The 16,778-nt window shown below is 39.0% G+C and overlaps 2 protein-coding genes across 2 annotated transcripts; both read right to left on the bottom strand.

The window, feature by feature from the left end:
- Nucleotides 1-4,072: 4,072 nt before the first annotated feature.
- On the bottom strand, nucleotides 4,073-6,508 carry LOC103191142 (interleukin-8). Its single transcript, XM_007912104.1, has 4 exons — nucleotides 6,380-6,508; nucleotides 5,749-5,884; nucleotides 5,536-5,619; nucleotides 4,073-4,901 (listed from the first exon to the last, which is right to left on the bottom strand). Exons 1-4 carry the CDS (start codon nucleotides 6,441-6,443, stop codon nucleotides 4,883-4,885), a joined length of 303 nt encoding a protein of 100 aa, XP_007910295.1. The 5' UTR covers nucleotides 6,444-6,508; the 3' UTR covers nucleotides 4,073-4,882.
- A 7,115-nt stretch (nucleotides 6,509-13,623) lies between these two features.
- Nucleotides 13,624-15,566, bottom strand: LOC103191143 (alveolar macrophage chemotactic factor 2). The gene is made up of 4 exons (XM_007912106.2): nucleotides 15,412-15,566; nucleotides 14,995-15,109; nucleotides 14,793-14,876; nucleotides 13,624-14,004 (listed from the first exon to the last, which is right to left on the bottom strand). The coding sequence occupies exons 1-4, from the start codon at nucleotides 15,464-15,466 to the stop codon at nucleotides 13,977-13,979; spliced, it is 282 nt and encodes a 93-aa protein (XP_007910297.1). The 5' UTR covers nucleotides 15,467-15,566; the 3' UTR covers nucleotides 13,624-13,976.
- Between the last annotated feature and the right edge of the window lie 1,212 nt (nucleotides 15,567-16,778).

The raw sequence follows: 16,778 nt of genomic DNA, 5'->3' as shown, positions 1-16,778 counted from the left end.
AATGCTTTGTGCATAATTTATATCAGCAAGCTTCTTTAATTTGTTTCACGTGAGAATATTGCCTCCAGCTGTATTGTGAGTGGGAATGTGCTTTCAGTCATACATTTACTGAAATAAGTCTATCTTTCTTCCTCCTCCACACCCTCATATGGCATTCACACCACACCTATTTGATAAAATCTTTGTCTGCCTCTGCTTCATATAGAAATACTAAACTTCACTGCCACAAGGCTGAAAGTTACCTGTGATGTGTCTCTGAAGCACGCAGGCAGCTGAGATGGCTTTGATTTTACCTGTATTCAGTGGGTTTCTAAGATTTTATACACTAGTTACAGAATGTTGTGCCAATATTGTAGATTGTAGAATAACCATGTGTGTTGGAGTGCTGAGGTCTGGATGGCAGTAGATGATTCTCAGGCTCTTCTATTTTAAGACATAGGTGGAGCGGGTGGGCTGGGTGCTTTTTTTTGGTCAGCCAGGTGTCTGACACATGCAGAAAACCATAACCATGCTGAAGAGTATCTAAATCCAGCTGAGATTTCCATTCATCCCACCTACACATGGAAATCCCAGTGATAGATTGTTGGAACACAATGCACTCTTTCCCTGGAAAGACATTGTGCTTATCTAATTCTGGAAAGTATTAGGCGCAGGTTGGCAAGAGCCCAGGCTTGGGGACGGACCCCAGAGTGTGCGTTGGGGTACTGCAGGAGTACTGTGTTCAACTGGCTGCCTCATTTCGCACTCAAAATACATAGTCAGTTCATTTTACACTATATCCTGTGCAGTGCTTTGAGAAAGAGAAAGAGAGAGAAAGAGATGAAGGAAAGAAAGAGACTAAACAGAGCCAGTGGAGTGGCATGTGCTGACCTGCCTCTATATCTTGGGCTATCTCTACTCGGCTGCTTTGTTACTGATGTATAGATTGTGACTTTGCTAAACTATCCATTGGAAATGTCAGAACACAGAGAAAGAAAATATTTCCTCACAGCAAGCAACATCTAAGAATGTAGAGTTTACAGTTTATAGTTTACACAGCAATGATGTGGTAACTTTCAGATTATGGGGTTTCCAAAGGAATCAATCAAAAATTCCTTCCCTGCGAAGATAGACAGTACGGAAGGAGTCATCAGACTTTTCTGTTGATTATCCATTTACAGGCAGATTAACAGGCAGAACGCTTCCCGAGACTCAGCACATTGAATTCTTTTGGCAATAATAGATTGAGTCATTCCCTGTGAATCAGAGAGGACTGAAGCCAATTTTCATAATAATACTCTTTGCAATTAATATAGCGCCTTCTCATGTCATTGAAACACCTCAAGGTGCTTCACAGGATTTACTGCAAAGTGTAGTGACTGTGTATTTGTAGGTGAACATGCAGCCAAATTGTACACAGCACTAATAATAATAATAATCCTTGCATTTGATTTAGTGTTTTCACGTCTTCTAGACGTCTCAAAGAGCTTCACAGAATATACTGTAAGGTGAATTGATTATATATTTGTGGGCGAAATGCGGCAGTGAATTGCGCACAGCAGTGACCCACAGTTGTGGATTGAAGTGACCAAATTGTTATTGGTTTTTTTTCTTGAGGGATTATTTACAGGCGTGTGGAGTAAGGAAACTTGCCCAATGTTTCACCCTGCTGGGAATCGAACCCAGGTCTCTCGCTTGCGAGCCGAGTGCTCTAACCACTGAGCTACAGGACTCCTAAACAGCAATGTTGCATAAACAGTCATGAAGTTTGAGAGATTGTTGACCAGGACACAGGGAGAAACGCCCACCTCTTTTTGAAGAGTCATGATATCTTTAATGTTCACATGAACAGGCTGACGGGGCCTTAGTTTCACAGCTTGTCCAGACGACACCTCGAACACTTTACTGCTCCCCTAATACTACACTTCAGTGTCATCTTAGACTGTGAGCTCAAAGGTCTTGAACCTACAATCTTCCGACTGAGAGGGGAGATTGCTACCAACTGAGCTAGGCTGACACAAAACCAAAGAAAGAGATTATAAATATTCAAAGAAAAAAATCCATCTTCCTCCTAATAACCCTAACTATTTCTACAAAGACAGAGCAAAAGCAACAAGGTGAATGGAATCCTGAATTTCATGGTAAGAATTTAGGGTTAGAATTTCATATTTAATGCTGGTTTAAACTGTGGTCCACCAACTGGAATAGTGGGATGCGCAAGAGCTTTTTTTCTTTTCAGCTCCCAGTACCTGCTATATGTTCTTGGATCTGAGATGGGCGGGACTGCCCATCTCACCAGTTCTGGCCCAGGCTCCATTGGTTCCCCATCACCGAAAGGATCGACTTCAAGTTCCTCTCACTCGTGTTCAAATCCCTTCACTCTCTGGCACCTCCTTCCCTCTCCGACCTCCTCACTCCCCAGTCCACCACCCGGTGCCTCCGCTTGACTGGCACTGGCTCCTGCTTGTCCGTCACCTCCGCCCCACCATCGGGGATCGTGCTTTCAGCCATTATGACCCAAAACTCTGGAACACTTTCCCTCGATCCCTCTGTCTTGCCCCCTCTTTCCCCTCTTTCAAGCCCGCTTGAAAACCTTCCTCTTCAACCATGCTTATGGTCACCGCCCCCACCTCACCCTCCATTTTATCTCTTTCTTGAGGAGATTTTTTTGTTGACCAGGTGACTGGCACGTTGAAACCCACCACCATGCTTAAGAGTACTGAAACCGGACTAAGCTTTCCACAAATTTATGTCAGCCACACATGGAAAGTTCCTTACGTTTTGAATAGAGTGCACCCTCTCTCCCTGGAGGAACACATCCTGCTTACCTATATAAGGTGCAGGTTGGCAAGAGCCAAGGCCTGGGGGTGCTGCTGGAGCTTAACTCACTAAAATCATATAGTTTGCATTAAGATCACTATTAAGCAAGCTTCCTACTAATTATTCAACTCGTTCTACACTACCCATTAGAGCATTGGTTTGTAGAGTTTTTAGGTGCTGAGTGGGAAGAATCACTATTCTCAGAGATTGGTTTGCCCTTCCAAGTCCTGCCAATGTGCCAGTCTGTCTGGTTTGTCATCAGTACTCTAGAGTACTGCAGACCTGGAACTGGACTACCAAGACTGCCACAGAGGGTTGGTTCGATTCTGATATTCCATTGCTAAGCACATTATCCTGGAGTCAGCTCAGCTTCTAGGGAAGCCTCCTCATCTCTCCACCCAAGGATGATATACTGAAAGGGGGAGGAGCTAGACAATAGTGAACAAGTGGGGATGCAAATCGTGAAAGTATGTGTGTGTAAACTGTAGGAAAGAGTGCTGGGGTAAATTATGGTGAAGAATTGTGGGGGTAAACTACAGTGAAAGGGTAGGGTGTGAACTATAGTGAAGGAGTTGGAGGGCAAACTGTTGTAAAGGAGGGTGTGCACTATATGGCACAGTATTTTTTGAGAAAGTTTAGAAATCCAAAGGTTAAGCATTTTTTTTGTTATGCCAACCTAAATCCCAATATTTGAGTTTTCTGTTGATGCTCTTCTGAACACTTGACCCTCTCCCTGGCAAACTCAGGCCTTCTGTGTGTCACCCACCAACTCTGCACCAAGGCCATACCTTCAGTTACTACACCCCAAGTCTCTGGGACTCCCTTCCTCACCACCTGTCTATCTTTAAATCCTGCCTAAAAGTCTACCACTTTGCACTTATGATCACTCCCCATTCCCCCTCCCCATCTCCCTCGCTCAGTGCCCATCCTGTCTTTGTGCAGTGCTCCAAGATGTGATGGGCAAGTTATAACTGTGAGCTCTTGTTAAATACTCAATGTAGACAAGCTGAACAATTTAAACAGACAACAAATTCAACGTTTTGAAATATGAAATAATTTACCCTTTTATTAAAATATATAAATAAATAATTTCACAGAAAAAGTTATAAATACAAATGTGTTAAAAAGATAACAGATACTGTCCACGTACATACATTGTTATTGTCAATATAACAGCAACAACAAATTACATTTACATTTTTACATTTATTAGAGCGCCTTTCACGTCGGGAGGATGTCCCAAAGCGCTGAACACTCAGGTGTCGGAGGCCTGAACATGGGGGAGGGGTGGTGTAGAGGTGGGGGAAGACAGAGAGGTGTGAGGGTACATACACAACACAGTCAGCAACTATAAATTAATACAAAATACCTTAAGACATTTATGACCACAAAATTGCTGAGAAGAAATAAAATAGAATTGCGTCCAATAATTCACAGTTTATTGCCGCATTGCCAGCAATAATCTGAACAGATGTTATCTATTTCCAGAAAGAATTCTAAACAAAGTACTTCCGGTTACCAGAAAGAATAATTCCCAATAGAGATTTTGTTACTAATAACAAATCATCATTATTAATAATAAATTATCCTTATTAATAATGAATAGCTGTGGTTTAGTTCCCAATGTGTCACACAAATAGACAAGCCTCTAAGTTCCATAATCCGGCAGCAGTGAGTCGACAGTAACAGTGCAATTGGGTGGTTCAAGTGGCAACACCAAATCAATCAGAACCACAGGTCCAAGTGATCTGAGTGGCTATTTGACATTCAAACCATTGGATATTCGCACTCAGGTTACAAGGTTTCTAAGGTTACCAGGATATATTTCAATTGAGCCTCAATTGTAAGATCTATACTTCAAACTTAATTTCATGACACAGTTAAATAAATCAATACATAAATAAATATGATTATACAAATAAATGAGCATTGTATAGATAAAGTAATACTGATTCAACTAGATTTACGAATATTGACTGCTGAAAATAAGCCTGAGGATAACTACAGTGGATATGAACTGCCCATGTCGTACAGTGACATGTGGCTTACATTCCCTTGACATTCAGGCACGTGGTATTTCTCTTCAGTGACGTTCATCATTACTGTAGAAAATATAATAATTATTAAATATTACAACCATTAACATAGATAGAAGCATTTGAGGAATTAGGCATTCTGCTCTACCTTGCTGTAGTGCTTTGTGTTACTCTTTTTTCGTGTTCCTCCATCTCACATAGGAAGTAACTTTAATAATAATAATAATCCTTGCATTTGATGTAGCACCTTATCACGTCTTCTAGACATCTCAAAGCACTTCACAGAATACACTGTAAAATGAATTGACTGTATGTTTTGTGGGGATGAAACGCGGCAACCAATTGTGCACAAAAGTGTCCCACAAACAATAGGGTGACCTAATTATTATTATTTAAAATATACTTTAAGGATTATTACCACCAGAAAAGCGATTCGCCAATTGACTAACAACCAGGTTCTTATTTACTGCTAGGTAAACAGGGATGAGTGGAGTAAGGAAACATGCTCAATATTTTGCTCTGCCAAGAATCAAACCCAGGTCCTCTTGTTTGCGAGGCAAGTGCTCTAACCACTGAGCCACAAGCCTCCACAACTTTGTGTGCTACGGACAGCTATAACTTTGAACTAAACATGATATTGCTTTCTGTCATGTCCAGTGAATCGGTTTACTATCTTATTCCTGACCAGAAGGATGCTTACCTCGTCATCATCTTTTCAATGATCTTCTTTACCCAGGAAGCTTCAGGATACAGGCAGACACGGTTACCGCTCTTAAGGGTGGCACTGAAAGAGATGAAGAGAGATGTCAAATACTGTTGTGTGCCCTCAGTTTAAAGAGGGATCAACTCTTCATAAAAATGCTCAAGTCTCATTAATCACGCAAATAGCAGAATTATCACGAGCAATACTTACATGATTTCCACCACTGGACAGTGAGGACCACTGGGAAAAATATCTATATGATCCATGAACTTTGGATGGATGAAATTGGAATTTGTTCTGATGCAGTTGCAGCGCAGATTTACTTCTGTACGTCGAAGAGAAGCAGCTGTGGAGAGAACAAGTAACACTACTTTAGACTTGATCACCAATGATAACCGTTCACCACAATTTTTTTCAAATTAAATATGGCTGAAGATATTGACTTTCTTTTCAGTAAGTCAGACTATATGAGTGAATTTCTAGATATACACTGTGCAGTCAGAGAAGGACACACACACCTCTACTGGTATCTGTATATCTCTAACACTATGGTTGATGCTATAAAACATAAACACTGTAAATGAACAGTAAATTGCAATTATTAATTCTATTGAATAAATACTGTTTGGAAACTGACTTCCACATTCAGTCACAGCAAGTTACACTATATCCTGTGAGGTGCTTTTGAGATGTCTTGATGATATCTAATGATTATTATTAACTACGGTCATGCATACATTGTAAATATAATGTTAGATTCTGTATAAATACTGTGAAGTTCTTTAGAGCTGCATCTTTGCTGTACAGCTTCATAGACTTGGATCATTTCTTAATTTCTTACCTTGCGTAGAAACCACATAAAATGCAAGGAGAGAGAGAGTGGTGACGATAACTTTGCTGTTCATTGTGCTTTACTTGTTCGTTCTTGCTTTACCTTCTTCCTGTTGCTGTGCTGCTACAGATTGGTTCTAACTTGCTGATTCTCCATTGCTTTATTTATAGGTTGAATTTTGTCACTCGTTGGGGGGATGGGACAGGGGGGAGTTTGCGTGATGTAACTTGTGGTTTTCTGGGAAACTTTTATTTGTAATTGACCTAGACGTCAGATGATAGACATAACATGTTCAGACTCACTGAAGCACATGGAATCTGAAGCGAATGTATGTTTAATCAGATTGATATAAGAATTAATTGTTGTATGAACACTAATAATAATAATAATCCTTACGTTTGATATAGCGCTTTTCACATCTTCTAGACATCTCAAAGCGCTTCGCAGAATATGCTGCAAAATAAATTGACTGTATATTTGTGGGCGAACGCGGCAGCCAATTGCACTCAGCAATGTCCCAAAAACAGTCATAGATTGAAAATAATAATAATAATAATAATAATCCTTGCATTTGATATAGCGCTTTTCACGTCGGGAGGACGTCCCAAAGCGCTTCACAGAACACACTGCAAAGTGAATTGACTGTATATTTGTGGGCGAACGCGGCAGCCAATTGCGCACAGCAATGTCCCACAAACAGTCGTAGATTGAAAATGACCAATTTATTATTGTTTTGTTTTGGAGGATTATTATTAGGCTCTGTGTGGAGTAAGGAAACTTGCCCAAGGTTTCGCCCTCTGCCTGGATTGAACCCAGGTGTCTCGCTTGCAAACTGAGTGCTCTAACCACTGAGCTGCAGGACTCCAAAATGCAGTTAATAAAGATTTTTCCACTCAATAAAATGTGACTGACAGCAAATGGCAATCCTGACTGAAAATATTAGTGGTAGCCAATTTGCAATACAGCAATATCCTACAAAAAAATGAGCTGCATGACCTCTTTATTTGGAGAAATCATGGCCATGACACTGGAAGAAACCCCCTTCTCTTTTCGAGTAATAATATTCCACTGAATTAAAATAAAATTGAAGGACTTCACTATTTTGTTTGAACATCTGTCGTCTAATTAGATAATTGACTTCTATTGTGATCCATGTTAAAGCCACTTCACGCTTATATTTCTGTGAGTTTTGATTTTTTTATTCAGATTTCTTAAGATGCATGTGCAATATAATTTACACTTATGTAAGAGTGTTTCAAATTGGAGTCAAAGGGTTACAGTGTGGATGAATAGGTGCTTATCAAAAACAACAGCAACTTGCATTTATGTAGCGCCCCTCACACAGAGTAGCGCACCAGAGAACTTGACAGTGGCGGAGCATGATGCTAAGCCGGGGGAGGGGGAGGTGACTGGTTGAAAATCTTTAGGATCGACCTGACGATGGGGAAGGAAGGGGCTGGCTGAGGGAGGGATAGAGGAAGAGTGTTCCAGACTTTCGGGGCATAGCTTCTGAAAGCGTGGCCGCCAATGATGGAACAGAGGGCATGGGGGACAAGCAGGAGGCTGGAGCCAGTCGAGCGGAGGCAGCATATTGTGGGTTGGGGGGTGAGCAGCTCAGAGAGAGAGGGAGGTGTCAGGGCATGAAGGAATTTGAAAACGTGTGTGAGGATCTTCAAATCGATCCGTTTGGCGATAGGGAGCCAGTGCAGCCTGGCTAGAACTGGTGTGATAGGGTGCAGAGTTTAGTATCGGTGAGTATGCGGGCGGCGGACTTTTGGATCAGCTGGATCCTGTGTATGGTTGAGCTGGGGAGACTGGCGAAAAGAACATTTTAAAAAGTCGAGTTGAGAGGTGACGAATGCATGGACGAGTGTTTTGGCTGTGACTGGAATGCATGGGTTGAATGGGTTGGGTAATAATCATTACATTCAATTTATGGCTTTCATGTCAGGAGGACATCTTAAAGAGCTTCACAGGATTTTACTTTAAAGAATTGTATCTGGATATTTTGTCAGCGAAAATCTAAGAATATGTTATATTCATATCTGCCAGTATCCTGAAAAACCTTCCATTGCAATTTCAAGATTTTTGTATGAAGTCTACAAGACTTTACAGTAAACCTTTAAATGTATTGTTGATGTAATAGTTGCCAGACAGTCAGACTGTGGGGGAAGTGAGAACTATCAACAGACTCATATTTCTTATTATAGATAACTGGGAGCAGACACAAAAACTATATCAGCTGAGAAAACGCCAAAAATATCCATTGCTATTTATTACTTGATTTTTTCCTTTAATGCATGATTTTATTTGGTTTGTAAAAGGTTCTGAGTCATATTGTGCATTGCAGATTATTGTGACTCACTGTATGTTGCATGAAGCCTACAGCCTACTTTGAGCGTTCTTGCACAAATCTGTACATTTAGTGGCATTACTCATTTCAATGTCTTTTTCCATGGTGTTGACGTGGTTGGACAGTTGGTTGGAGGGACAAATTTGGCCATCTGTGGGGGTGCAGGAAAGATGTGATGGAGACAACGTATGCTGATGATCCTTCAGGGTTAATGTTTAATCACTATGATTGAAATATTCCCCTTTGTTTGCACATATCCGTTGCAATCTTATGAAGCCAATGTCCATTTCATAATCTTCTATGTCCCAATAATTAAGAATTACAAGCATGACAGGAATCGCATTTAATCTTTGGATTACATTTTACAGATGTGCTTGGGGAAACGGTACAATGTACCAGCAATACAAAGTAAAATGCCACCTCTTCAGAAAATACTGAAAACACCATTGATGGGGACAGCCTCATTAATGCTCTTTCTTTTCTTTTTCTCCTCATATTTCCCTGCAGCTTTCCCAGGCTCTTCTTCCCCTGAAGGCATCAAAGCTGTGGCTGGGTTCCCATCATCATCTCCTTGCAAAGTAAACATTCTTTATGTGTGAGTCTGTCCAATGAGTGCTATTGGGCTATTTGATCATGGAATCACGCACACCCAAACACAATCCCTTTCACCTGGAAATCCACATATCTACAGTTACAGCAAGAATTGCTGTACTTTGATTGGAATTGAGAACACTAGCTTATTTTTCTTTTCCTTTTCCTAGGGATTGGTAATATTCATACAAAACCGCTATCATTTTTTTATGAACCTGAAGACATATTAAGAGAGAATATGAAAAGTAGAAAAGTTAGGATCTCTTCAACTTGCCTGTTAAATTGAACTATTCAGAGTTGAGTCTTCTTATGTCGCTATATGGAATACCAGTCAAACTCAAATTGAGTTATATATAAGATTCCGTCTAGTGGGACTGAACGACCGCCATAATCGGGAGGCTACAACTATATTGGTAGCATTTAGAGGCCTCAGATGGCTTTGAGCCGAAACATTTGTCAAGGTTGGGAGTGAATGTCTTTTCACTTTGATATTCATTAAGAATTAGTGCTGTGCTGCCCTTCAGATGGAATGTTAAACCAAGTTTTGTTTGCCTGTTCAGGTGGATGTTAAAGATCCCATGGGACTACTCGAAAAGAGGAGGGTATGTCTCCTCCTGTCTTGGCCAACAATCCCACAAATAAAATTGGTCATTCACTTCATGGCTGTTTATGGGACATTGCTGGGTACAAATTGCTGTTCATTAACCTACAAAATAGTCACTACACCTTATAGTAAATCCTGTGAAGCGCTATAGGATGTCTTCCTGACATGAAAGTCCCAATATAAAATGCATTATTACATTAGTTTTTAGAATAACTGGTGATAATTATTAAATAATATGAAATGTTCAAATCACATGATGCATTTTTCACCCTCGCACTTTTTAAAAAAACGAGTTTGACCAAAGGTCGTGTCCAATCTGTTTCTAACTCATAAATTGTTATGAAATGTTGTGCAACTGATATTTTTACATAATGTTTGTGAAAAATGGGAAATATTTTATAGTTTACCAATATTAACCCTTAAATAAGCGGCACTAAGGACACTAACGTAATTGTTCCTTCTGTTTCTGAAGAATTATGAACAACATATTTGTCTGGACATGGTTCCTACAAATGCAGAACATACATGTAGCATTTTTCTGGCTGCCTCTTGTGGTGAATGATAAAGATTCCACATCAGTCTTCAAAAAGAGCAGTTTCTCCCCGTGTCCTGGCCTATATAGTATCCCAGTTTCTCCCCACAATCCCCCAAATTAAATTGGGCATTCACTTCATGGCTGTTTTGAGTGATGTTGTGTGTAAATTGGCTTCAGTCTTCACTTACAAAGCACATAGTCATACACTTAACAATACATCCTGTGAATTATATGGAATGTCCTCCTGATGTGACAAGATGCCGTAACTGCAACCATTATTATTCTAATTTATAATCTTTATAGGCTATTATTATTATTGGCCATTGGTGCAGAAGAAGTAGTGGAGAGTGAGCAACAACCCTGTGAGAATAGTAAGAAGAAAGTTTACTGGTTAGAGAACAGGCCTGGAAGACATTGCACCTAGGTAAAGTTGATAAAACTCTCAAAATAATCTTCTAAAAGTTTCTGAAATACTATCTTGTAATTTCTACACTTCTCGATCATTATGAGAAAAGTACCAGCCATATCATATTCAAGAATAATTATTTAATTTTTTATTTAATTAAAATAATTAAAGGTGAAATATGCTGTTCAATGCATATAAATAGCTAAAGAATTAAAACTAAATATTGGTACGATTTGAAAGCAACGTTAAAATGATTAGACAGAATAGCAAAAGGTAACTGTCCCAAATTATGTGAATTCGATACTTGGTTCTATTAGGGGAGATGTGGCTACTCCCTCTGCCTTGCTCCACTTCTTGCCACCTCTGCCCACCATTAGACTTGCCAGGCTTTCAGCCATTGTACTCCCACAATCTGAAACTCTTTTGCAAAATCCTTCTGCCTTGCACTTTCCCTCCTCTGCTTCCAAAATCCTTGTGAAAACTTACCACCTCCCTTTTATCCTCCCCTCTTGCTTAAATTCCCAACCCACCTCTGTGAAGACATTATTTTATGTGAAAGGCGTGTAAGGCCAGGTTGTTATTTGTTGTATGTGTACAAGGATATGTATGGAGGGCATATCCAATGAATAATTAAGGGCTCCTATAAATTCCTCTGAACGTATATATTCACACATAAAATTCCACCTTGTCTTAACCTGTAGCCTATGAAGTTTAGTATTGCCCAGTGGGAAGAAAAAGAAGATTCTTAAGTCATTCTTCATTTGGAAATTGATTTATTGAACTTTATTGAAAGATCCACTTTTCAAGTTAAGACTGAATTTAAGATTTTTTTCTTAATTCTGTGCTCTTACCCTTGAAGACAAAGTGGTCCATAGGGAATTTACAGAATGAGGTGGAATTTTTGGCTTCCTGTGCATAATACACATCCATACACAATTAAAATACAGATAGTGCCTTTTAATGTAGGCCAAACTCTCAGAGTGGAGAAAGGGAAAAGTCTTTTACCTGCTGCATTGACCTCCAATGTCATATTCCTTTCCATACCACGTTGTGGAGGACACAGAAAACTACAATGAATTTTGCACTTTGTTATTGCAAAGTACCTGTCAGCCTGGCTTTTGGTGGTTTCACTGTCATCTCTGAGTCAGAAGTTTATGGGTTTAAATCCCATGTGGTCATTCGGATGAGACATTAAAACGAGTTCCCACCAAGTGGACGTTAAAGATCCTAGGGCGCTGTTCAAAAGGAGAAGGATGTTCCCGATGTCCTGGCTAACAATCCCCCAAATCAAACACAATCTGGTTCAATCCTCAGATGTCCTCTTAACTCATATTCAAGCCCAAACTGGCCAAAACTGTTTTCCGTTACCTCAACTTCTACCTCACACCAAATCCTGCCAAAACTCTCATCTGTGCTTTTAAAACCTCCCACCTTGACTCTTCACTGATCTCCCAAGTTCTGCCTTTCATAAGGTCCAGCTGATCCAAACTCTATTGAATGGCTCGACTTCACAGATAAATCAGCCTTGCACCTCCCTACCTCTCTGATCTCCTTGTACCCTATTACTCTGCCCACCCCTCTGCTCAGCTAACATACCTGCAATGCATTCTCCACACTTTCTGCACTACTACTGAGCATTCGGTCACTACACCCCCAATGTCTGGAACTCTAACCTCAATACCTCCGCCTCACCCAGTCTTTATCAATCTTCAAGCCCTACCTTAAAACCTACCTTGTCTATGGTCCCTTCCCCACTTTCTTCCCAACTGAGTGCCCAACCCTGGTGCTTTGAAGCACTCCAAGGCATTATCCTATGTGAAGGGCACTATACAACTGCAAGTTGTTGGATGTTGCATGTATTGTCAAACAAAATGAACCATGAAGTATTCTGGTACAACAAATTAGTGAGTTTGGTGAAAATGCAAGACCAAGTAGAGGTTTTTAAAATTATAAAGGTTTTGAAAGAGTCAATAGAAATTATTTCACCTGGTTGATGAATCAGTGACTCCTAACCTTTAACAATCTTAAATTAACTATCTTAACTGTGCTTTACTATCTTAAATTAAAGCACATAGCCTATAATTTAAGATTGTTAGCAAGGGAGCAAATGGGGATAATAGGTGGATTTTATTTACACAAAGTTGCTGGGATGTGGAACGAGGGGCTGAGAGCAGAATTTGAGGCAGAAACTATATTGAATTTCAAGTGGGAACGAGATAAATATCGAAAAAGGAGTAATCAGCATCTTGGGACGTTCTCCCGACGTGAAAGGCGCTATACAAATGTAATCTTGTGGTTGTTATAATTCTTTAATTGAACCCTCCTTGTCCGTCTTCAGATTGCACCTGAAGACGTTCCTTTCCAACTGTGCCCACAGTTGCCTCCCCCCCTCTCCTAGCTATGTGTCCAGTTCCACCATTGCTAAGTGCTCCAAGACACCACCCCAATTGAAGGTCACTATATAAACCAAGTTGTTGTTGCTTTTGTTATGTACAGGATATGGGGAAAAGGCATGTATGTCTGAATGGATTGCTCTTTCAAAGAGCCTGATGTGCCAAGTAGCATTTTTCCATGCCGTGACTTTACATGGGATGAAATTTGTAGTGTTTCATAATGCTGTCTTTGTGAGATATATGTAACCACGGTGGAATTTTTTTTATATATATGTGTGATGAAAGGTATTGATTCCTTTTTATTCTCTTGCATGTAGTATGAACCAATGATGATGTTAATTCAACTTACAAATCCATCAAAATTCTCATCATTCATATGAATTTTAAAATTTATTTGAACAGTTCATTGAGTTAAGCAGATCAGCAGAGATTAAAAATAGAAGCTTTGCCATAAATATACAAAGTAATTATTTCATTTATTAAATAAATATATTCCAGTCCAGTAATTCCTGATGTATTTAAAATGTAAATAAATTATTTTTTAAAAAGTACAATTTCAATAGATATACGGGTATTGAAACACCAAAATATCCTTTTATGAAATCATAAATAAACCACCAAATAAATGAAATATTTTTAACACATAAATATGACCGAATTTAAAACATAGAGGCCCTGGCATAATTGGGTTTCAATCTCAACACTTTGATGTTGTGGCTTCTCCTCATTGATTTGCTTCAGGGTTCTTGGATCTGTGGAAAAAGCAAGAAATATTTTTACAAATTGCACAGATTTCATGGAGAAATGTGTCATAAGAAAAGAAGCACTTAGTTTTTTAAAAAATCTTGATGTATTGTTCAAAAGTACTCCATGAGAGACTTCAACAAAAGCTGAAAGTGGTCTTTGTTGCAATGTATGATCAAGAATATCCTGGACAGAATGGTTCATCTTTTTATGTAGATTAATGAGGCTTTGATACACTCTCACTCCAGTAAACTCAATCTAAGTAGCTTTAAGGAGACCGAGAGCAGAAGAGAGAAATTTAAATGTCACAGTGATGAATCTAGGACCCTGCAAAACCTGCAAAAATCTCACTTAAAAATTAACATTGCAGAGAAAAATTGTATATTCGCTCTTAATTTGGAAGACTTCTTTTAAGAATCATGGAAAACAAATCTCTCAATTAAAACTGAATCTAAGAATTTTCCACAAATCTATGCAAACTTAAAATATTACATTACAATTATAATCAATGTATTTAATTATAGTGCTTTATCACATAATTGAGATGTCTCAAAGAGCTTCACAGGAATTACTGTAAAGTGGTGTGACTATATGTGTATAGTTTGTGGCCGAACATGGGCCAATTAGCACACAATTATGCCCCACAAATAACCATTTATAACATAATTGTCTTATAGCCCAAGACTAGGTGAAATTTAGGAAGATGTTTTACAATTGTCTCAACAACACATATGTTTGATACTGTGACTAGTTTCCCTTTACCTGACAATATTACTACCTAGAAGTACATACTTACCCATCAATCATCCTGCCAATGATCTTTTTCACTGAAGCGGCATCAGGGTTCAGGCAGACTTGTTTGAAGCTTTGAAGTGTGGCACTGGAAATAATTGAAAAATCATGAAGTTATTTTCTAGCCTTTGAATTAATGATGTGTGAAATAATATCTGACAGAAGAACTCAATTTCCCTGTTAAATGTAATAGTCCTAATACTTACATGATTGCTGCTTTGGGGCAGTGGGGACCACTAGGGATAATTATAATATTGTCTATGAACTTTGGATGGATAAAATTAGGCTCTGTTTTGATGCACCGACATCGCAGGGTCGCTCCTGTAACACCCAATGAGGCAGAATTAATCTTTACAGAAATGTCTTATTATTATATGACTGAATGCCAGCCACATGCACCCAATAAATCATTGTTCACCAGCACACCCCATATACATTACATCCAAATTATTAGGTTAAGACCTTTAAAGGTGTGAATTATACCAAAATATAGTATATTGACACATTGTTGAATGAAGTACAGTATTTCTGCCAACACAATATGTTGAGTTGACAAACTAACCAATACACTCTAGGTTAGTCTGTGTAATATTGTAGTCTTATAAACACAAATATTTCTGTACCTTGTGGAGAAGCCAAATAAAGGACAAGGAGGGAGATGGTGACTTTGCTGTTCATTGTGTTGTACTGATACAATACTACTTTATCTTCTTCCTGTTGCTGTGCTGTTGCACTCTGCTTCTAATTCCTCACTGCTTAGCAGCTTTATTTATTAACTGAACACTGAGTCAATCAGGAGGAGATGATGCAAGTGGAATTTTTCAGGAAGTTTTCACAGTTGTAAACATTTTTAACGAACTTCTTCTAAATTATTCACGTTGCTTACAAATTGCAAAGAATCTATGATTAATCTTGTTTGAAATTTAATTCCTCTTGAGATTAACACACTTTGCTCAGTCATATTGTGCTTAGGAAATTAATTTCCTGTCCAGCTCCAAATCAGCTGTGAATTCCCATTGATAAGTAAATGTGTGTATCACTGATAAAACTTATTGAATTACTGCGTGTAAATGTGGATGTACAAAGTAAGCATAAACATTTACGAAAATATTGTGCAAATTAATTAATTATAATGAGAAGCTGAGTACACGGGAGTTCAGTTTTAGAGTTCAATAGGTTGGTTGAGAAAATAATAATATCAATAATAATAATTCTTGCATTTGATATAGCGCCTTATCATGTCATTGAGACATCTAAAAGCACTTCACAGAATATGCTGTAAAGTAAATTGACTGTGTATATTCTGGACGAAATGTAGCAGTCAATTGCGCAAAACCGTGTGCTACAGTGTCCCACAAACAGTCGTGGATTGAGTGACCAAATTACTTTTTTAAGGTATTATTATCCCGGAAAGTGATCCGCCAATTGCGCACAGCAGTGTCCCACAAACAGTCGTGGATTGAGTGACAAATTATTGTTTATTTTTTTTCTTGAAGGATTATTAATTAGGCATGTGGAGTAAGGAAACTTGTCCAACATGTCACCCTGCCGAGAGTCAAAACCAGGTTTCTTACTTGCGAAGCGAGCACTCTAACCACTGAGCTACAGGATGCCACATGGAGCTAAACATCATTCCACAGTGTTTAGCTCTATTCCCAAAACCTCTGATAATGAAGCAGTCCATGTCATATCTGCAGCAATACATGGATAACATTCAGGCTTGGGCTAACAAGAGGTAGATAACATTTGTACCACATAAGTGCCGAAATGACTATCTGCAATGAAAGAGAAACAACAGTAAATGACCAAGCAATCTCTCCCTAAATTTCGAAGGCACATCCATTGCTAAATCTCTAACCGTCAACATCCTGATGTCACCATCGATAAGAGACTTAACTGGCCCACATCAACAGTGTGACTATAAGAGCAAGGCAGTGGCTATGTATACTATGAAGGCTGGCTCATCAACTCACTCACCAAAAACTCTCCT

Source organism: Callorhinchus milii, unplaced genomic scaffold (genome assembly GCF_018977255.1).
Source record: "Callorhinchus milii isolate IMCB2004 unplaced genomic scaffold, IMCB_Cmil_1.0 Scaffold1, whole genome shotgun sequence".
Classification (NCBI taxonomy): domain Eukaryota; kingdom Metazoa; phylum Chordata; class Chondrichthyes; order Chimaeriformes; family Callorhinchidae; genus Callorhinchus; species Callorhinchus milii.
The sequence above is the reverse complement of the archived record's forward strand: the minus strand, read 5'-3'. Positions and strand labels throughout refer to the sequence as shown.